Genomic DNA, 24,076 nt, shown 5'->3' on the forward strand with positions numbered 1-24,076 from the left:
CATTAAATTTTCACAAACAACAAACTGATCACAAATGATCTTTAATTCACCAAATAACCCTCAACATTTAAGTGCCAAACAAAAAAACCTGAAAGAAATTGGAAGGCTAATTCCGGCCCACCCTAATTTTCATACCCTTTGTTTCAGTGGGCAGTGCTCGCTCAAGCATGAATAGTTTTCCAACTTTTTGGTGTCATTTGAAAGTTGGCTTTATTGGCTTTCCATATCTATAAGTCTTTTCCCCCAAAGTGCTACATTTTTTATTTGGCAGCCATTTCAAAAGTGTATAGTTTTTTTTGGGACGCACTGTAGTGGCCTGACTGGCCTCATTACTTTGGACATCTGATGTTATCTCCAGTTGATTTCGATAAAACTTGACTTTCTTTGGAGTAAATCTTATCACATCTCATTTCCAATAAGTCCTTGCCAATTTCTAGATCAACTATCAAACATATACTTAAAGAGCATATCATATTCCCCCTGCTAGATCTATGAACAGCTACTAAGGTTTCAGTCACACATTTGTTGGAAGTCATATCACAAGACCTATAGAATATTTCTGGTTAAATTAAATGATCACCTTTTACATCGATGTTTAGTTATTGAATTAATTCTTTCTGTGTGAGTTATTGCAAGAAACTGATTATTTTTCTTCACCAAGTTTTTATTAGCTTAGGAAAGCTTCAGAAAATTTTACATTCCTCAGACAATTACAAAACATGATTCAGTGCCATTCTGTCCGTATTTAAAAACCTTGCATGGTTTAATTCAAACAATGGGAATAGGTACTTGAAAAATGAATATGTTAAAATGGCAATTTTGCTTGAATGTTATAATTTTGTTAAGTGCTAAATAATGAAACATAAGGAATAAATGTGCATTGTACAGGACAGTGTTTTGTATTTCGATCATGTAATAATTAACTCATTTATTTTTCCATCTCAGAGGTCTGCCCATTATCATTTATCTGTTCAAACGGAGGAACTTGTACTGTCTTAAATTCGACTTTTGTTTACGATCACGAATGCAGGTTTGTCTGTTAAAACCCCTATCACTGTTTTATGTTGCTATGTATATGAGGGTGTGTGTGTGTTTGGTGTTCACACTTGTGTTTATTATTTTTTCACAAGAACTATTGTCATTAACATTTTGAAGTTATGCATGTATTATTATATGTTTTTAATATAGATATACTTAAGCATTATAACTTCAAGAGGTCAATATAACAGATAATTCGTCAGACGAAAAGTCGACCTCTCATAAATGAAAAGTAGATAACAACTATTATCTACATCTACAAGCATTATGCTGTCATTCCATTAGTTGTATTGTTGTATATTCCTTGCTAAAGGCTTGTAGCCTAGCGTGACAGGCTAGGCTACAAGCCTTTTGCAAGGAATATACAGATTTTGTTTATTACAAAATTTCCCATAATGAAAACTTTTTTGCCTCCGACGAAGATTCTGCTAGGATCGAAAGCTTAGGCCCCTTTTGACTTTCTAATTTACTCCATTGGCTCTCTTTTATTAGATAAGCAGTTTTCAGCAGCTTCTTTTTGCCATAATGAAAACTTGTAATAATTAATACACTTTGATTCTTCCTTTTTTCAGCTGCCCCTCTGGGACATCAGGAGATACTTGTGAAAATACACAAGGTAATCTATCTTTATATACCAACAATTTTACTTGCACCCTTGCCCAATAATCGTGCAATACAAAGGAGTGTTTAAAAAATCATAATTCATATTTTAGCAACTATGGGATGTTTGTGTTCTGATAAATTAATAAATTATTCTGGTCATTATTCTCGTCATATGGGCCTGTCGTTAACAGTCTGCCAAATCACGACTATCAAATAATCATATATAACTCAAGTATGTCTTATGATTTCCGTAGACCATGAAACTGTCACTAAATATCATAATCAGCATTCAGAAGTAAAATCAACTTAAGTGATAAAGGGGAAAACAAGGGTGTAGAAAGCTGGAAGTATGTCTAAGCTATGTTTACATGGTTACTTTATTGAATATTATATGGGAACTCCTATAAAAAACCAATCACCGTACACACAAAAATAATATCGATGTGTAAACATGGAATCACTGTAGTTCACCTAAGCTTTATTAACTTTATGCAGTTTATCCTAATTATAAAAACTATAGAGATTCAGTTCATAGTTTTCCACCGCAGGATGTGAGGGTGTGGGTGTGTTTGTTGATGTGAGGGTGTGTGCCCATTCATAGTTTTCCACCGCAGGATGTGAGGGTGTGGGTGTGTTTGTTGATGTGAGGGTGTGTGCCCATTCATAGTTTTCCACCGCAGGATGTGAGGGTGTGGGTGTGTTTGTTGATGTGAGGGTGTGTGCCCATTCATAGTTTTCCACCGCAGGATGTGAGGGTGTGGGTGTGTTTGTTGATGTGAGGGTGTGTGCCCATTCATAGTTTTCCACCGCAGGATGTGAGGGTGTGGGTGTGTTTGTTGATGTGAGGGTGTGTGCCCATTCATAGTTTTCCACCGCAGGATGTGAGGGTGTGGGTGTGTTTGTTGATGTGAGGGTGTGTGCCCATTCATAGTTTTCCACTGCAGGATGTGAGGGTGTGGGTGTGTTTGTTGATGTGAGGGTGTGTGCCCATTCATAGTTTTCCACCGCAGGATGTGAGGGTGTGGGTGTGTTTGTTGATGTGAGGGTGTGTGCCCATTCATAGTTTTCCACCGCAAGATGTGAGGGTGTGGGTGTGTTTGTTGATGTGAGGGTGTGTGCCCATTCATAGTTTTCCACCGCAGGATGTGAGGGTGTGGGTGTGTTTGTTGATGTGAGTGTGTGTGCGCATGTGTACACACATTGGGTAGGTTTAATATTTCCACAAGGCAGACATGCTTAAAAATTCTACATAGAACAATATATGACATGTTTGAAAGTTTGATAATAATTAAGGGCGTGTGTGAAGGTGTGTGTGGGTATACAAGAGGTTGTTTGTGACACACTGAGAGAGGTGTGTGTATGCGAATGTTGGTGTGTGTACACTTAATTATTCCACAGGGCCGAAACACTTCAATAATTTACCCATGATCTGTTTGAAAGTTTGATAATGATTGTCCTCATTCTACCTCAGTTGTTCTAAGCAGGGAAGTGATCATAGGAATTGTTGCAGGGGTAGTTGCTTTCCTCATTCTTCTCCTCTTCGTATGCTGCTGCTGCTTCTTCATCTTATCTGGACCAAGAAAATACGAGGATCCCGAGTATGGTCGTAAAGCAGCTCCACTAATGCTCATGCCAAGGGTAAGAATTTAATAATAGTCGCCATGTTGATATTGATAGCACTAGTAGATGAAGCAATATAGTAGTAGTGGCATAAGCAGTGTAATAGTGGAAAAGTAGAATTGATAGTATACTGGTATGAGGTATAAGTGGTAGTAGTAGTAGTAGTAGTAGAAGTAGTCGTAGTAGTAGTAAAGAGAGTATATATAATAATATCAATAGTATGGGTATATGGTAATCATAGAAATCCACAGGGCAATATGTGTGGAATAATACACACATGCTGACCTAGATCCTATCCTAATTAACATCAATACCCCATCCACTGCCTCCCCTTCATAGATCACTTCTTTTATCTGTTTATTAATTCAGTTCTGGAAGAATTGTACAAATACATGAAATAGTATATTTTTATCTAGAGGAACCTTGCCAGTGCTCTGTTAAGATAAGCACAGCTTGAGGCCTTGTGGGCCTGGACAGTAAATATATAAGTAGATATGTATATATATATATACTTATATATATATGTATATATATATGTATATGTATATATATATATATATACATATATACATATATACATATATATATATATATATATATATATACATATATACATATATATATATATATATATATATATATATAAATATATAAACCCCCTCAAATAAAGTTTGGAAATCTGAATTCGGCCATTAATTTCTCCCAATTCCCAAATTTACACAACGCATATTTGATATCATTCAAAAGATAATTTAATTCTCTTTAAAATGATACCATGCTTGTTATGATCATGCCATCACAAAAAGAGCAGAATTCAAAAGTGTTGGATGAGGTCTGAATTGAAAAGCTGCAAAACGAGCAGAAATAGTCATGAAGGGCCAATAAAGAACACGATTCTTTTGTCTGTGTCAATAGAGATGAAAATCAATTCAAAAAGCCCCTGCTTTTTCATTTTTTTATATTTTGTTGTGGTTTATGTAGTGAAGATTCTATGAGATAACATGGTTTGAGTCGTGGTTTGAAATACCCATGCATGTTTGTTTGTTTTTATGAGCTTGCTTGTGCAGAGGCGTGTTTGATTCCATGTTAAGGTGCATGAAAACAAAAGAAACCGCTGAGAAACTCACGCATCACCAAGGAAAAAAAAAACAGTGACGTTCAATAATTTAGCAACTTGAATTTTGACCTTGCCCTACATTTCAAGGCACTGCACCTCCTCATCATGTAGGGTATCATTTTAAAGACAATTAAATGATATATTAATTGGTATCAATCACACATTGATATTCACTAAAACCTAGGAGGAATTATCGATCAAATTCATATTTCCATACTTTATATATATATATAGTTTATATATATATATCTCATATGGAACTGATGTCCGTTATCCAAACTTTTCAAGAGCCATAACTGTATGATATCTTTATTATCTTCTAGGATGACTTCATTTATCCTCCACCTCCAATCATGGATCGTCCTGGTCCAATAATCACCGAAATGGAAGAGGGCTATGACGGACCACACTTCATTCATAATGGGGATGATTACCGCCCTCCTCCGCCTTTTCCACTTGCCATCGAACCTCCACCCCAGCTCCAAATCCCTCGACCAGTCACACTCGGCCCACAATTTCAGCACGACTATCTACATGTAGAGCCTTACGCACAACCTCGTCGAGAGACCTCTCGCAGGAATCGCTTCCAAGATATGCTTCAAGTGAGTTCATTTTATCATCTGAAGGCTAATTTCTTGGTTTCCAAAATATTCATCACGTTCCTTTCTCATTCCATTTTAATAAATCGAATTGATATTTTCAAGGTTCTTATGTGATTGATGTCATATTATTAAAAACCAACTTGTTAGGGTAGATTGCGCTTTGCACATTAGCACATTCGAAATAAATTTACATGTTTGTCAATTTATTTCAGTGATCAATATCGATTGAAGTAGATTGAGGTTTTTCTGTATACACATTTACCAGCACTGGAAAATGTCAAGTTCTCAGTCAAATACCAATAGGGTGCTGTATTCTGTCAGAAGTTAAGTTTGTATATAAGCAAAATTTGTGTACAAGAAAACTATTGTAGTAATTATAACTTTTCTAAACTAACAAAACATTTTGTTTCATAAAAACTTAGGATCGTCTTCCACGTGGTCGGCGTAGCCGTAGAGATCATGAGGGACGCCATCACCAGCGTGATGATATGCCGGAAAGGGTATGTCGTTATACTTTTTCTTTACTTTTTATATATGTCCTCCAAAATATGGTTATACAGACAACTATCACAACCCTCATGTATATTTTTCATTACACACTTATCACTAATGGAAAGAGTCAATCAATTCTCTTTAATTTGTGATCAAGCATTATGAAGTGGATTGTTCATGCATGCCAAATAACGAATGTAACAAAGTATTTTGAATAAGCCTCTACAGATTAATGAAACAATGAATGAGGAATGGAAGGGATAGTTTTTGTCTCACCTGCATAGCAGAGTGAGACTATAGGCGCCGCTTTTCCGACGGCGGCGTCGTCAACATTGAAATCTTATTAAACCAAGGTTAAGTTTTTGAAATGTCATCGTAACTTAAAAAGTATATATGGACCTAGTTCATGAAACTTGGACATTAGGGTAATCAAGTGTTACTTAACATGCTGCCTGAGATTCAGGTCACATGACCAAGGTCAAAGGTCATTTAGGGTCAATGAACTTAGACCATGTTGGGGGAATAAATATCGAAATCTTAACCAAGGTCAAAGCTTTTGAAATGTCATAACTTCATAAGTATATGGACCTAGTTCATAAAACTTACACATAAGGGTAATAGTGTATCACTGAATATCCTGCCTGAGTTTCACGTCACATGATTAAGGTCAAAGGTCACTTAGGGTCAACAAACTTTGGACATATTAGGGGTATTTGAGGAATTGTCATCATAACTTCGAAATTTTATGGATCTAGTTCATGAAACTTGGACATAAGAGCAATCAATTATCCTTGAACATCTCGTGTGAATTTCAGGTCACATGATCAAGGTCAAAGGTCATTTAGGGTCAACAAACTTTGGTAATGTTGGGGGTATTTTTGGAATTGTCATCATAACTTTAAAAGTCTATGGATTTAGTTCATGAAACTTGGACATAAGAGCAGCAATGTGTCCCTGAATACCCTGTGTGTGTTTCAGGAACATGGCCAAGGTCAAAGGTCAATGAACTCTGGCCGTGTTGGGAGTATGAGTTGAATTGGCATCATAACTTAGGAAGTTTATGGTACTTGCTTATGAAACATCGACATAAGGGTAATCAAATATGAATGATAGTTTTGCACAATCCTTAGGTCACATGATCATGGTCAAAGGTCATTTTGGGTCAATGGACATAATATTTTATTATCTTACTAATGTTTTCTTCTGTGAATAATTATTCATTAGCTGTTTTTCAAAGGAAGCACTGCTGCTATATCGAATCGCGTAATGCAGGCGAGACTGCCAGAGGCGTTCCACTTGTTTCTTCTATGTATGGGGTCTGGTAATTCTCATTTTCATAGACATTTTCGTGATACATTTTATTTATATCTTTCATTTTCTCCTAATACATCTAGGTGGATGATATGAAGCAGAGGCTTTTTCGAGAATTCAATTACTAGACGAAAACCTAACAAGTGATTCAGGATGGAAGGCTAATTGCTCTTACATCATTCTCTAATTTTTGTCTTACCTGAACGAAGTTCGGCAGAGACCTAGTGATCACTATTCCTTGTTTATCTGTGGGTCTGTTGGTTTTTTTTTTTTGTTTAATGGAAATTCATTTATTTTACAATTATTTTATTATCCAAGAGATATCACAATCAACAGGTTTTATTATTGTACATACATGTTTTCATCCCAGTTACAAAGGCTACGCACATTTTTTTTTATAATGGATTTATATCAAAATGAAATATATTGATTCCTTATTCTATATTTTGCATTCTACTGTAATCTCTTCTAATATACCCTTATGTAATAAATTTACTCTCTATACATTGGATATTCACATGTGTGTATTTGGTGGTGGAAAAAAATATTTTAAGAATTATATGATGTAGGAAATCAAACGCATGTAATGGGAAGTATTATAGTAGCATTCTTTTAAGAGAAATCTGTGTTTAAAGAGGCCTTGCATTGTGTATTTCATAGTCCCCATGAAATATTGCACTCAGGTCTAATTACATCAACTGGCCCAACAATATCTTGGGTTGTTTCTAATGTATTCTAATGTAGTTGGTGGTTGGGATTTATAATATTACAGGTATAATGTGAAGTGAAGTTGTTATTGTACAGTGTACTTTATTAATGCATATATCATATGGCACAAATCAAAGCAAAAAAAAAAAATTTGAGAGGGTAATGATGAAAGGGTAAATCGCTGTCATAAACCTTTATTTTGCAACAAAATGTCTTTAGCAACCAATGTGAATGGTGAAGAGTAATTGCTAGAAAGAGGGGAAACAAATACTCCAATAGACATTTTTAGGAGTTGTGTTCAAGCATAATGATTTAATTTAGGCTATGATTTCTTGAACAACAGCAATGAACTTAAGTTACATATTTTCAATTTATATATCAAGATTATCAAAGGAAAACTTGAGATACTTCATAAAACATTCAAATTGGAATTCCATTCAAGGGCTTTTGCCTGAACGAAGTTCGGCAGAGACCTAATTGATCACTTTTCCTGATAATCTGTGGGTCTTTTTTTTTCTGTTTAATGGAAATTCATTTATTTTACATTTATTTTATTATCCAAGTGATATCACTATCAAAAGGTTTTATTATTGTACATGTGTTTTCATCCCAGTTAGATAGGCTAAGTACATTTTTTTATAATGGATTTATATCAAAATGAAATATATTGATTCCCTATTCTATATTTTGCATTCTACTGTAATCTCTTCTAATATACCCTTATGTAATAAATTTACTCTGTATACATTGGATATTACACGTATTTGGTGGTGGAAAAAATATTTTAAGAATTATATGATGTAGGAAATCAAACGCGTGTAATGGGATGTGTTATAGTAGCATTCTTTTAAGAGAAATCTGTGTTTAAAGAGGCCTTGCATTGTGTATTTCATAGAGTCCCCATGAAATATTGCACACGGGTCTAATTACATCAACTGGCCCAACAATTTCTTGGGTTGTTTCTAATGTATTCTAATGTAGTTGGTGGTTGGGATTTATAATATTACAGGTATAATGTGAAGTGAAGTTGTAATTGTACTTTATTAATGCATCTATCATATGGCACAAATTAAAGCCAAAAAAAGTATTTTTAGGGGGTAATGATGAAAGGGTAAATCGCTGTCATAAACCTTTATTTTTCAACGAAATGTCTTTAGCAACCAATGTGAATGGTGAAGAGGAATTGCTAGGAACAGGGAAACAAATACTCCAATAGACATTTTTAGGAGTTGGGTTCAAGCATAATGATTTAATTTAGGCTATGATTTCTTGAACAACAGCAATGAACTTAAGTTACATATTTTCAATTTATATATATTATCAAAGGAAAACTTGAGATACTTCATAAAACATTCAAATTGGAATTCCATTCACTGTAGGTATAGATCAAGGGCTTTTGAAGAGAGAAAGCATGTGTGTGAATGACATCTTTTTCTCCCCCTAATCATCAATTCTGATGGAAGCACATAAAATAACAGGTATAATATGATATACTTGCTCACTTGTGCAAACAAATGAATATTTTCTTAAGTCCATTTGTATTTTCTACTTAAACGTTGACTTCCTAAGTCAATAAACACACTTTTGGATACACTTATGGTGATGCGTATAATACTTTTTTTGTTTGATGCCTTAAATATTTCAGAAGAGAGCAAGAAGAAGTAGGGAGAGAGGAAAGACGTAGAACACTTTTGGGGTAAAAACAGATAGCAATAGAGATAATGGTCCAAAATATCCTTTCTCTTGCTTTTTCTTTTATGAGAGGGGAAGGATCCATGGAGAGTGGTAAAAGAGTGATGAGGTAGGGATGGAGAGTGGTGAAAGAGTGATGAGGTAGGGATGGAGAGTGGTGAAAGAGTGATGAGGTAGGGATGGAGAGTGGTGAAAGAGTGATGAGGTAGGGATGGAGAGTGGTGAAAGAGTGATGAGGTAGGGATGGAGAGTGGTGAAAGAGTGATGAGGTAGGGATGGAGAGTGGTGAAAGAGTGATGAGGTAGGGATGGAGAGTGGTGAAAGAGTGATGAGGTAGGGATGGAGAGTGGTGAAAGAGTGATGAGGTAGGGATGGAGAGTGGTGAAAGAGTGATGAGGTAGGGATGGAGAGTGGTGAAAGAGTGATGAGGTAGGGATGGAGAGTGGTGAAAGAGTGATGAGGTAGGGATGGAGAGTGGTGAAAGAGTGATGAGGTAGGGATGGAGAGTGGTGAAAGAGTGATGAGGTAGGGATGGAGAGTGGTGAAAGAGTGATGAGGTAGGGATGGAGAGTGGTGAAAGAGTGATGAGGTAGGGATGGAGAGTGGTGAAAGAGTGATGAGGTAGGGATGGAGAGTGGTGAAAGAGTGATGAGGTAGGGATGGAGAGTGGTAAAAGAGTGATGAGGTAGGGATGGAGAGTGGTGAAAGAGTGATGAGGTAGGGATGGAGAGTGGTGAAAGAGTGATGAGGTAGGGATGGAGAGTGGTGAAAGAGTGATGAGGTAGGGATGGAGAGTGGTGAAAGAGTGATGAGGTAGGGATGGAGAGTGGTGAAAGAGTGATGAGGTAGGGATGGAGAGTGGTGAAAGAGTGATGAGGTAGGGATGGAGAGTGGTGAAAGAGTGATGAGGTAGGGATGGAGAGTGGTGAAAGAGTGATGAGGTAGGGATGGAGAGTGGTGAAAGAGTGATGAGGTAGGGATGGAGAGAGCGAATAGAGGACTCTTGTGATACATCGGGACAATCAGTTTTTTGCTAAATATTGGACACAATATATTTTTTTTAATCATGAGCTACCCCCATGCCAATTTGTACAAACGATCGACAATGTTCTTGAGTTTCTGAAATATTCCTCAACACCCTACAAATTGGTTAATATTGTTCATCTTGACTGTAATACATTCATTTTTTTTTTTAGAAAAAAAACCCCTGTAAAATTGCATATTTTTCAAACAAGGGGAATGACTCTGGTTGTCTCCCCTGAATACACAATTCAATTAGAGCAAAATTATTGACTGAGATTGAAATATATGAATTTTTAGTTGAATTTCTGACCTGAAATGACCTTTGACTTCCATCAAATTACCTGAAATTTTTTGTAACATATCGGTTGATACTGTACATGATACTTACAAGCTTCATGGAATATAAAAACAATATTATATGAATCATTTTTCAAAAAAAAAAGGTTTGTTAAGACAAAACATCCAGTCTTTCGATAGTGTGTTAAAATCTTCCATACAAAGAATAGAAAAATTCACAAAGAGAAGAGATCGAGTAAGTTGCACAAACAAGATATTTTATTGTTTTCTTGTTTCAATTTCCAATTGAAAACTGATATTTTTGTATATCCATATGTTCATAAATAGTTCATTGACAGAAACAATACAAATTAACAAAAAAATATTTACATGTAAACCAACATTCACAATTACTTTGAAATTCTATGTAAAGATACAAGATTTTGTTTACACATGTACATTATAACGTGTTATAATCATATTCTTCCTATATATTATGTTTCAAAACTCTATAATAGAGCATCTTACATGATACTCGAGACATTTTATTATACATGTTACACAATATATTCATATTCAAAACCAGTTACACATGTACCTACAAGGGGGTTTATAAATGGAATTTAATCGATCAGTTACCAAATATATGTGGATAATATCAATATTCTATTGAGTAAGTCTCGTAAATTCAAATTTTCTGTAATGAAAACGCATATCCATGATTCAAATTTAGCTTCAGACTTCAGCTACATATCTAAAAATTTTCTAGTATCTATTTTATCTCACAATTGTTCCAAATATTTGATTCCCATTTTAAGTGACAAAATTCATGCCCTGATTCAAGACATAAACATAGTTTCGATTTGAAAGAGTCTTCATGAAAGGAATTTCTAGGACTTTATAATACCACTTTATCACATCTAAAAAAGTAATTAAATTTCTGTTCAAGGCTTCTATTCCATATTTGATTCCTCAATCCATTTCCATGTATCGCTTAACCGACATGATTAGATATACATATATAAAGTGCAAGATTATGGATGAGAGAGGGAAATATGATATCATTTTGAAAATAAACTTCATTCATGAAGCATGCCTACTAGGTTTAAATTACTATGATGTTTCATCTTGGCACTTTTTTTTTCTATCATTTCAATTAACTTTTTTTTTCATTGTTGTCTAGACAAGTATATTGTGTCCTAGTCTATAAAGACCAATATGATGACTTTCCTAGCAAACTCTTAGCATGATTTTATGGTTGCTTGTATGCTTTTTATTTCTCAATTAACAGTTCCTCAAACATGAAATCATTATGTACAAAAAATATTAAATTTGAGAAGAAAGAACTGAATGATTACAACATAATCAAAATGTATATCAAAAGAAGCATAAACAATATATGTAAAACACAAGTAGAAAAGCTTATCAAAAGTACATGATTACAAAAAAAAGAACATATTGAAGAGCACTTTCATGAATGTCATGTGTATAAGAAATTCAACTAAACCCTCTTTTTTTTACTCCACATCTTATTCAAAATATTTTTCTTTAATAAATTGCACAAATTACCATTTCAATGTAGTACATCCTTTATAGGTGTACTATTTTTTTTTTTTTTAGGTGCCATTTCAAATACACCTGACAGGTCTACTTTCAGCCAAGTTTGAAGCTTGAACTTTTGATTAGATGCAACGCTGAATAAATTTGTTCAGAGCAAAGTAATGCCTAGGTCACATTTGGCTTATGGAGCTTTCAAAGTAGCTTCAAACTCAAAGAGAAATTCTGTTCAATTTGTGCACTTCGTAACACATCCTACCAACGTTAATTATAAGTTTTGTGGGTCGACCATTTTGTTTCGCTAAAGGCACCACACACCCTACATTTGGTCTGAGACCTGAATTTGGAATTAAACATAAAATTTTATTTGAATGCAGAGACATGAAACATCTTACTGAGTAAAGTTCTAAAACATCATACCAATACTTATGTTTAAATCTGGGACTAAGCTATCATCGTTATTATAAAAAAAGTGAATTGAATATTTAGTTGTAATGACGTCATGGAAATTGTACGATTGGCCTCCATTGGAAATCGATTTGTCCTTTATTCCAAAAGAAAGGCTCACACAATTATCTAAAATTGTTATACTAGTATTTTTACAGTTAATTTGAACCAGGGGAGCGTTTCATGAAAGGACTTGTCAGACTTTTTATCCGACAAGTACTGTTTTATCCGACAGTTACTATGGTAACAGTGACTCTTATCCAATCATTACCAAGGAAAGTTGTCAGACCTGACAACTTGTCGGACGAAAATGTTGATGAAACGCTCCCCTGAAATAAAGATATTTTTCATTCACATTTTCAGAAAATAAGCAAAATCAATGCATTTTTTTCCAAAATCGGATTGTGGACAAGTCGTAAGGTGTGTGTGAAGACAGCACAGGCCAAGAGTGAGAAGATAAAATTTAATCTACGTGAACCATGAATCCCAAGTGCAGGGAAGAACAAGGATTGATGAGTACAACCTCAAGTGAGATCCCAGGAAAACTGTTGTGTTAAAATGAAGTTTGTAATCACTGGCAGATCCAGGGGGGGGGGGGCAAAGCCAGCCCATGCTCCCCCCTTTTAAGAGGCACAATTAAAATTTGTAATGTAGAAAACATAACTGTGCCCCCCCCCCCCCTATTTTTTAAGTGAAGACTTTTTTTTTTTGCTTGCCAAATTTTTTCGTGGACAAAATATTTTTTTGTGGACAAAATACCATTCATTTGTTTGTCAAAATTTTCCTTGGCAAAAGGTGTCCCCCCTATCCAAAAAACCTGGATCTGCCCCTGTTTGTAATCACTATGAAAGAGGAAAACTGTAATTAATGCATGCTGTTGAGTACACTGGGGTTGATCAATCTCTCGTGATCCATGCGAATGAGGTTGACATCACAATAAGGACGCAAGATTTTTTAAAGGATGTCATCGCCCCTTACAGGCATCACCACCAGTACAATTTTATGAAGTGTTAAATTTGATAGATATACTTTCAAAGAAATCTTTAAAAAGCCCATACATATTTCAAAGAAGGAATGACACTATTCCAACAAGGGCACTAGAGAGAAGCTGCCCTAATAGACCAGTTAGTAGTTCCACTCTACCATGATCAATAGATGGTCATTTGAACTCAATGAGATTAGCAAAATACCAACTTTAATGTCTTGATTATTAATACATGCTTTAATGGAAAGCGACAATGCGTCCATTAGCGACTGGTATTTAACAGTTGGCCAAGTACATTGTAATAGCAATATGTTAATGCATTCAAAGTTGAAGTGCAACAAATACTCTCATAAAGAGTTCATTGATGTGCTTTTCTAGTCACCTGGTCTATGCAATTTCTGCATCCTGCCATGTCAGGCATGCTTACATAATATCTTGCTTTTGAATTTGCCGATCCTAACGAAAGAAAAGACAGGGCATTTGAATAGATATGCACATGAGGTTACTCCAAAATGGTCTATTGTGCAGTGACTGTACACTTGTTAGGGTAGACAAAAAGCCTCCAATTATTTAAAATGGAGATTCTGCCACCACTGCATGACCACCCTGTGGATGCAGCGTCTGAACACAAATCGTATGATCTCCGACATATTTGAGGCTAAAATGACTACAGTGTAACTGCGCTGATGCTGCACAATATCTGTATGATCTCCAGACAGCCTCTGTACAGCCTAGGGTCCTTACAAAATATATGTATACAGATATTGTGCACATAAAACATCATAGACTGCATACATGTATGATGACCAAAAATTGTTGTTGAAATTGCATTTAAACTCATTATATGGCACCCAACAGTCAAATGTGACCTAAGCATACTACAGAAAGGTAAAAGGCATATCCACATTCTGAGGTGCTGTAACTAAAGTATTTTAGCACACTTGAAAATGGACATGAAAATAACTTGCTAGATATCCAACATGATTTGTCGGTGAACTGCTGAATTCTGTAATTCTCATGCTAGCTTGTACAGGGACCAACCAGTTTGAGAAGGCAACAGGTTCATTTTAAATCACCATTTCATACCGCAGAGAGGGAGAGCGACTTGGTACGACAAAACTTTTGTTAGTATCTGCCACATGGCTTTACAGTAATGATTTAGTAAGGATATTCCCATGAAGTGGAGTTGGTGCACCTTGCAAAAGACTAAGTCCATCAAAAAGCGTGGTAATATCTGTAAAGATGCAGCATCATGCAACATACAGCGTGTACGTAATCAGGATTATCAATATGACTATAACTCCTTCTTCCAGACTATGGAAGAAAAAAAAAGAATCCGTCTTTCTTTTTTCAATCCTCTTTTAAAAATGAATAATTAACAAAAATATAAAGCACACATCGGTTATCTTACATTTGCCTAATAGCAATAAGATTGTGAGTTTTCTCATCAACAGATGGAAAATTACATATACAATCCCACAAATAGGAAAGACTTCTTTGCAAATTCCCCCCCCCCCCCCTCCCCTTTATTAGCATGCAATATTGAGAGCTGTGCACCGAAAAATGATCTTACATGAGAGATCATTCCATAATGTTACTCTAAGATACAATCTGATTACAAACCAAAATTAAATATACTGTATTTATATGTGATTTTGCTTTGTAATCGGATTGTATTTCTCTCACTTTTAAATTGACACGTTCAGCCTGTGCTGCTGGTCAATATTTCCATGTACATACCAATAATGAATATCTATTCCCAATAATACTAAAAAAAATATATTTGAAGATAATTTTCAATGAAGCAGCACGGCTCTTGACTGCCCAAGGAAATTCTTTCTGAGGTCATCTTTCATTGTAAAATCTGACGACATGGACAGATAGGTATTTTTAGATGTTCCTTTGTCCCTTTTAGAGCATTGATAAATCCATTCTTGCTAATCTTGAAAGCCATGAAATGCATTTGAAAGTATAGTTTCAATGATGGTTTGATCTTGACAAGTTGATTGATACACAAAATCTCAAATCATCTTCATTTTGACTGTCTTTTAACACAATTTTCTATGGGATGACCATTGGATCTAGTTATAATTTCTGTATTTCTGAGGGGAAAGGGGGAACAAAGTCAATGATGCACATGAAGTTAGTTAAAATAGTAATGACAATCAGCATGCATTAACTTCCCACCCACTTTGCATTAATTTCCCTCCTACTTTGCATACATTTTTTGAACTGCCTTTGTAATGCAACTATGCTGCACTGTATGACTGCAATGTATGTTCCAATCTTAACAATTTGTTAGGTTTCTGTGATTTTAACGATAACACTTTAGCACATTGCCTTATGTTGTAAAAAAATACAATCAAATGTGCATTCATAGCTATGAAATTTCTCATGAATTATGTCTCATATTGGCCTGTGGCCTCAATAACAAATCATCCACTTGAGAAATTCTAAAAATCTATCAATACATTATGGAAAATTTAACTTGAGAGCATACATTATATGAATTATATACATGTACTAATGCACTGAATGGTATCCTGTTATTTTTTTACACTGGCTGTAGCTAATAATAATAATAATAATTGTTGTATATTTATGTTTCACAATATCTATAGGTATATACTCAACTGCTCATTACAATGTTATTATTATTATTACCCCAGCTTTAACTGTGCTGGCTACAGGCGCTCAAGCATTCGAGGAAATTTTTCCCACCGGGTACCCATTCATCTCACCTGGGTTGAGTGCAGAACAATTTCGGTAGATTTCTTGCTGAAAGAATACATGCCATGGCTGGGAATCGAACCAACACCCCTCAGATTGAAAGACGAGAGTCATGACCACTAGACCATGACGCCACCACACATAAATGCCCTTCACATAATGCTAACAGAAAAAAAAAACCTCCACATATACATGTACGTGGCCCCATGACACGTAACTTGTACAGTTGGCATATGTATTAATCGCATTCTCTACAAGTTGTCATTCATAGACATCTCCAATGACTAACTTTCTCATATTGCATCTTACACAATGAAGATCTGATATAAAGAATTCAATCTTTCTTTAATAAAGACCATCGAGGAAGCCTGAACAACAGAACACAGGCAAGAACAAGGAGAAAACAAGTATCATGTATTTCCACTGGATTTCGGCTGAGTATATATTTCTTAATTTGCTAGCCTGGAAAAAAGGCTTTATAGAGCTTCTTAATGGCCTGACTTCTATGATGTCATCATAGGTGAATCGAGTCAAGATTCACCCATGATGTGTTGGTATAAAAAAAAGTTTGAATACTGATTTTGTTTTCCAAATCATAAATTCTAAATTTCAAAAACAATTTTCAAATTATTACTTCCTGAAACTGAGGAAACCAAAAGGTCTAGAGCATATATTGGGCCAATTTTCAATAGTCGCTTTGGCATAGCTTTCAACCTTTGGGTATGCATTCAAATTGCATGTAAACAGTGTTGGCAGAACAATTCACAAAAATGTGGTCTAAAACTTCTAGTATTCAGCACTGAATATTCTGTTTGATATTTTTTCAAGTAGATTGTTTTTAAAAATTTCTCACCCGGCAAGCAAGAATTAATTGAGCTTTTCTGTATACCAATGTACATAACCACAAAATTTGTTCACATACATGAATAACATGGCAATACAGAATACCAGTCAGTGAGAAGTGCAATAAAGCTTAATTTCAAGACTCGCATATTGATTATTTCTGAAGCAAATACTAAGCTGGTATGGGGTAAAAACACATGACACAGGCATCTTTATAATAATGATTATCATTATTATTACTATCGTTATTATTAACATTATTACTAGTATTATCATCATTATAATTACCAATAATACTATTCTATTACTATCATTATATCCATCCTTGTTATTATTAGTGCTATCATCATTGTCATTACTATTAGTATTATTATTACAGTTTTTCCACAATCAAAGGCATTCCTTTCATTTTCATGGAAAATGGAGGGGATTTTAAAAGAAATACATTGTAACCATTTATCAAGAGAAATAAAGACAATATTGGTTTGATTTCAAACACGAAAAACTGATGGCACCGGCATCAATAGACTCATGAGACACAAATATTGAAGATATTATATTACAATCATATCAATATGGCCGATCTCATGATTTCTTAATAAAGGGACGAGACCCAAATATTAAACATATATACTAACAAACAAATTCCAGTCATCACTCAAAGAGCAGTTTGAAAGTCCAACTTGATGAATTCTACATAGAACACATTAGTTCAAACATGATTATGGATAAGAGGGACTAGTAGCCCAATAAAAATAAAACTACATGATTGCGATTAAAAAAAAAAAACATAGAATAGAATGTCATATTTTTGGTACTGGTGAAAGATTTGGTTGGAACACATTTCCAAAATATGAAAAAAAAGGCTCTACAGTCATCTCCATGTGAAAGATATTTTCTAGTCCAAAAATATATTGTGTATACAAATATTACCGATTCAAATTCTAGACATGTAAGTTTCTAGCACTCATTCATGACAGTCACAGATTCTCCACTACATTTAGATCTAGGAAAATACACAATTTGAGAGTTGTGATGTGACAAGATTAAATTTTGAATCTTACTCTCTTCTACATAGAATGCATATTAAATTAGTCTACCGAGTTCAGGTAATGCTGTATGTATACTATGCAATATATGACATCAAATGTAGTGGGTGGGACCAATGTGAAGGAAGAAGACTACACAGATTGGAGTGCATGGGACTGGAAGTGGCAAGCATTCGTCATTCAAGAACATGAACAAAGCACACAGGAAACACCCCTCTCCGTGATGGTTTGCCTTCTATCTCTCCAATCTGGAAAATAGGAAGATACAGATGCAAATGGTGTCAGTGAATATTTGTTTTATTCTCATTCTCTCTTCTTGAAATTAAGTAATTAAGTATCATTCTCCATCGCCTTTGCTTTTTTTTTTGTCTTTACCTCCTTCTTATTCTCCTTTTTCATCATTCTCTTCTTCCTGCTTGTTTTTTCCTCCTATTTATTTACTTATTCATATTTACTCATTTATTTATTTAGTTACTTAATTATTTATTCATTCATTTATTTATTTATTTATTCATTTATTTATTTATTTACTTATTTATTCATTCATTCATTCACATATTTTTTATATTATTTTTTGGGGGGAGGTATCCTCCTCTAATTCTCTCACTTCTTCTTCACCACATTATTCTGAACCTCCTTCTCCTACGTATCCTCCTTTTTACTCTTCCCATCTACCCCCTTTCTCTTATCCTCCTCTTTTGTTCTCTTCTCATGACCTTTTTCCACCTCCTAGTCCTACCTACTACCTACTTCATCTCCTTCTTTCATTGTTTATCTTTCTTTCCTCATTTCATTCTTGCCTGTGATTCTCCTTGTGATTACTCACCCACCACTCTGCATCAGCCTCCCCTGTCACTACTATAGTCTCGCCTTCTTCAAACGTGAGTTCATCTTGATAATCAGCTTGACAATCATACAGCGCCCGCACTCTCTTCGGTCTCTAAAAACAAGAATAGAGAAAAGGAAAAGGACATCGAATCTGACCTTGGCAAATGTGAGTTCATCTTGATAATTTGCTTGACAATTATAGTATCCTTACTCTCTACGGTTTCTTTAACAGGAAGGGTAAGGACATCATGTCAAATTGAAATCAATTAAAATTAATTCAATTTTGAATTTCACTTGGTAATATGCTTCACGACCGCATCATGACCTAACTGATTTTGGTCTCTAAATCAGAAAGGAACCAAACAATGTGATAGTATCATATCGAAACAAGTCCAAACTTTATATCAAATATAAAGTAAATTCAAATCAAAGTCAAATCTAATCAAATCAAATCAACTCAGAGGAAACATTCAAATCAAATCAGATTAAAGAATTGAAAAAATCAATTCTAATCTAATAAACTTGAAACAATTCACACCGAACCGATCCATTTCAACTGAAGTAGGTGTATAACAACCACACTGTTCACCATCACCATAGGTAACATTCACAGCTAAAGAATTTCCATGCCCAAGAAAAGCACCCAATTCTCACCGTCTTTGGAACCCTTGGGGCTGGAGTTGGTGGACCGCTGCTACTACTCTTACTACTGGATGCATCGTCGGTAGAACTACCATGACGACTCTGTGACCTACTACTGGGTGTTGTCGGTAGATCTTGCTGACTGTTTGGTCTACTATTAGAATGGAAGCTGGCCTGGGAACTGGGTCTACTACTTGCACCCAACGTCCCGTTGCTGTCAGTTGTCTGGAATTTCTTTGGTGGAACTACATGAATGGTAAAAGGAGAAAGTGATGTAATGGATAGTTATCTCTTGCCAATTTCTTCAGTTATATTTTACAAGACATTGAAGCAGATAATTGTTTCAATACCATATCAGTCACATTTATGAGATTTCAGAGACCAACTGTTTTTCATATATATTTTTTTTTTTATTCATTTATTTATTATCTCTTTTTTGGGGGGAGGGGTTCTTTAATTTTGTTTCTTTCTTCTGTTTTTTTTTTAAGTAACGTTATTTTATTTTTGTTCCTTCAAATAATAGCTTTTACATACAACTTCAAACATGTATTCCATCAACTGTTAAAGTACATGTATTGTTGACAAATAAAATGTATATGACTGAATTTCAAAATAGTGAAATATCTCAACTGCATTACCAAAATATTCAAATTCTAATCATTTTTAAAAAATGGGACAAAAATAGTGCACGATATCATGGTTACCAACTCTGATTTATAATTAAAATCTTGATATCTTCTTGGCTCCAACATTATAGTCTGATAATAGACAATTGTTTCTATAAAGAATTAATTCCCTTTGAAACAACAACTGATGACATATAAAGTAAGACCTACTTGCTGGAGGGCTGTCAACACTTGGTGGCCGTGGTAATAACTCTGGTCTTGAGCTGTTATTAAAAAGACAATATTCAACACACATTTCATTTGATTAATATAATCTTAGCACTTGTAATATATATTGATTTGCTTTGGTTTGAGATTGCTTTAGGAATGGTATTCAATGCTACTATTATCTTTCAAAAAAAAGTATTTTACTCAGGCTTGGGTTGAATTGAATAATTGGTATTTGTATTTAGCATTCTTAGCTTTTACATTACGTTTTGTATCCTATTGAAGTTTAGGAAAGTTTCCTGGCAGACTTACAATGAACCTTGTTCAATATTTAACCGAGAGATATTGAATAGTGGACATGGTTTAAAATGATATTTCTTTGTGCACACCTATACATGCATAATTGACTCACATTTTCAATTGAAATTTGAAGTCACAATACTTGTCACAGAACTACAAGTACCACATTATTCGTCATTAAAGCTTTAAGAATTATTTCTTCTGAACAAGTGTAAGTGCAAAGAAGGAAATGGTTTACAAAAATGATAATTCCATCCGTTCAATAGACTGAATAATGTACTAATCTAAAATCTTCTATTTTTACATAAAAAGGAAAACATTGAAAAGTACAAACATCTGAAACGCAAATGAAGCCAATATTAGATATTAGTATTAGGCATCAAAATGCAACAAACAATGAAATTATTTTAGAAGTGAAAAATACTGCAGTATTAAGCTGTTAGAAAAGCAAAGGTATATTACCATTATTTCATTTTCATTGATTCTTTGCAAAAAATAGTAGGACTGTTAAATCTGATTTTGCAGCCTCTCTGAGTAACGCTTCCTCTTAATAAATAGATTGTAGTTAATTTATCAGAATGCTAAAATAAGAAAAAGAGAATTTATATCCCTAAAATTTGGTTCTAATTCCATTCTTGTGAAGAGATGTTTATCAAGACAAATGAACTATTGGAAACCTGATTTGTTTATTTTTGTTGAGTAAACTTTAACAAAACCTGTAATCTATATAAAGAACTTTCACAAACCAAACGTTTTATAAAATAATACAATCTTTCTTTTTAACTGACAAGGAAATCAAATTTTGAAATGTAAAACTAAACGTTGGCTTTTACAAAACATTAACAAGCATATAGAGCAGAGAACGTGATGCGTACGATCATCAACTGGGATTCTGAAATGTTTTTGAGCAAAAGAAAGTAGCAACATGCACAAGAAAGCTGAAAATAAAGAAGTCTAAACAGAAAAATAATCAAATTATTCATGCCTTCACTTTTTTTGCAGCTTGTAGTGTGGAAATCAGAATTATGGTTTCTTGAAAGTGTGTCTTCATTAGAGCTGTTAACCGTTTATTTTTGAGGCCCTACTTAATTACTTCTAATCATCTGCATGAAATGCATTTCAAACCGGTTTTAAAAAAAATTGGGATGATGACTGCACATGTAAGAACATTACATATTATATAAGGCATTGTTATTTTTTACATCTGCATTTGAGAAAAGTGTATGTCTTGATAATTTGCTTATAGCTGGTTTCAAATGGACACCAAATTAACCAGTTGTCAGTTAGAAGTGCATTGTCCCTGTACAAAGCCTATGTAATTACATAATCTAGTAGGCATAACTCTAACATGGCAAAATAATTGCAACGCTTTGGGATTTACGATTTAAATATTATGAGGTGCCACTTTGTACCTTTGGCATATTCAGATATAAATGTATGCATAATAATGAAAATAGATTGTCACACCATTATTTTAATCAAAGGGATGGTCCGGGCTGAAAATATTTATATCTGAATACATGTACATAGAGTAGAATTCACTGAGCAAAATGCCGAAAATTTCATCAAAATCGGATAACAAATAATAAAGTTATTGAAGTTTAAAGTTTAGCAATATTTTGTGAAAACAGTCGTCATGAATATTCATTAGGTGGGCTGATGATGTCAAATCTCCACTTTCCGTTTTCTTATGTTATTACATAAAATCATAATTTTTTCATTATTTCATACTTGTGTGAATAATATGTCTCCTTATAATGAAATAAGTTGCAGCAATAAATATCTAATGCACTAAATCAGTTGTCAATTCAAATTTTCTAGTTCTTGGAGGAAAAAATTTGAATAAACCTAATTTCATATAATAAAATACAAAGGAACAAGTGGGGATGTGACATCATCAGCCCACCTAATGAATATTCATGACAACTCTTTTCACAAAATATAGCTTAACTTTAAAATTCAATAACTTTATTTATTATTCGATTTTGATGAAGTTTTTGGCATTTTGCTCAGTGAATTCTACTCTATTTATTAAGCTATAAATACTTTCAGCCCGGACCATCCCTTTAACATATAAAAGCAACACCTGGCACGAAGGAAACAATTTACTTGTAACACATCCAAGTTCTTCACTGCTTCAAAAGGTGCAAAATAAAAATAAAACTTTGCTGTAGCAAAATCATATTTAAAAGCTTTTTCAAGGCTTTACTTTACAAGAAAATAGCGTCATTCAGCGGTTTGGAATTTAAAATCTCTGTGCAAGACAGAAGGTCATTCTAACAAAGTTACAATTCATTAAAAAGCCATGTCTAAACCCTCTTCAGGCCTACAGCTAAACACTTGTGCACGATGTCTATCATATGCCATTTCATGACGACAGTAAGCTGCACACTGCAACTGTGCTGGGTTGGCAAGACACATATTACAAATGAGTACGATATGGAGTTTAAAATCAATAACACTTTCTTTCATGATCTGCTCTTGTATCATTTCAAGTCGACGTTGTGGAAATCATGCATGATACTGAAGCTGTATGCCAAAAGATGGTTGGAAAAATGAATTGTAACTTTTCTTTTATGGAATGAGCCAATAGATCAAATACGGATGCAGTGATTACCAGCGGCCGTAGGAGTGGGAGTATGAAGCTCGTCTATTTTCCCAGCTGTTTGTCGAGACATGAAGTTGGAGGAGGAGGGAGGATGATTAGGGATCATGGGGGTCATTGTCATGGAAAAAGGATTGGTACATACAATGGGCTACCTGTACATCATCACCTTTGGCAAGAACTGTATCAACCTTGCAAACTGATCTTGAAAATTTAATTTTAATTCAATTTTTCAGCTGAAGATGAAAAAAATAATAATTCTAATTGAATAAACAAATGTAAATCTTTTCAAAATAAAATATTTTGAATACACATGTAGAAGTGTAAGAACCTCAAGCAATTTTGTTCAAAGAATGATCCATTATCAAAAGTCAACATTAAAATCTGGTCAAGGTGATAAGATGTTGTGATGCCATGTCATGCAGTATGAACACCATATTTACATTCCACACACACATGTGTTGAACGTACATGGGATGCGTATTTGTGATTACAAAATACACTTGACATTGGTGCAATTGGAAGACAAATGAGATCCCTGCATTTATAAACATTAAATTTACCCAAGTTCCAATATTGTTAACATTCATGTAAGCCAATTAAATGAATTATACTATTAAAGCTCTTTTTTTCCACGCCTAATCTACGATGCTAAATTTATTTGATCATGCTAAATAATGGTTATCTTTCTTTTTTAATCATTCCTCTGATATCTACAGCACAATTGTTAGATGTATTGAGCAAATTACATAGTTAAGTATGCACTGCCTTAGTT

The 24,076-nt window shown here is 34.3% G+C and overlaps 2 protein-coding genes across 8 annotated transcripts in view; one reads left to right on the forward strand and one right to left on the reverse strand.

The window, feature by feature from the left end:
• Window positions 1-9,088, forward strand: part of LOC129264266 (hyalin-like) — a 35,383-nt gene extending 26,295 nt beyond the window's left edge. Inside the window, exons 17-22 of the mRNA XM_054902117.2 lie at window positions 946-1,030; window positions 1,611-1,654; window positions 3,113-3,279; window positions 4,702-4,980; window positions 5,403-5,480; window positions 6,867-9,088. Coding sequence (XP_054758092.2) covers window positions 946-1,030; window positions 1,611-1,654; window positions 3,113-3,279; window positions 4,702-4,980; window positions 5,403-5,480; window positions 6,867-6,911 — 698 coding nt within the window. The 3' untranslated portion in view covers window positions 6,912-9,088. The remainder of the gene's footprint in view (window positions 1-945; window positions 1,031-1,610; window positions 1,655-3,112; window positions 3,280-4,701; window positions 4,981-5,402; window positions 5,481-6,866) is intronic.
• A 995-nt stretch (window positions 9,089-10,083) lies between these two features.
• The window catches only part of LOC129258765 (arf-GAP with SH3 domain, ANK repeat and PH domain-containing protein 2-like), a 53,848-nt gene continuing 39,855 nt past the window's right edge, over window positions 10,084-24,076 (reverse strand). For all 7 annotated transcript variants that reach the window (XM_064097594.1, XM_064097568.1, XM_064097584.1 and 4 more), the window contains 4 exons: window positions 20,400-20,452; window positions 19,576-19,808; window positions 18,920-19,033; window positions 10,084-18,341 (listed from right to left, as the gene is read on the reverse strand). In XM_064097594.1, coding sequence (XP_063953664.1) covers window positions 18,270-18,341; window positions 18,920-19,033; window positions 19,576-19,808; window positions 20,400-20,452 — 472 coding nt within the window. In that variant the 3' untranslated portion in view covers window positions 10,084-18,269. The remainder of the gene's footprint in view (window positions 18,342-18,919; window positions 19,034-19,575; window positions 19,809-20,399; window positions 20,453-24,076) is intronic.

This window comes from Lytechinus pictus, chromosome 1, assembly GCF_037042905.1.
Source record: "Lytechinus pictus isolate F3 Inbred chromosome 1, Lp3.0, whole genome shotgun sequence".
Taxonomy (NCBI): Eukaryota; Metazoa; Echinodermata; class Echinoidea; order Temnopleuroida; family Toxopneustidae; genus Lytechinus; species Lytechinus pictus.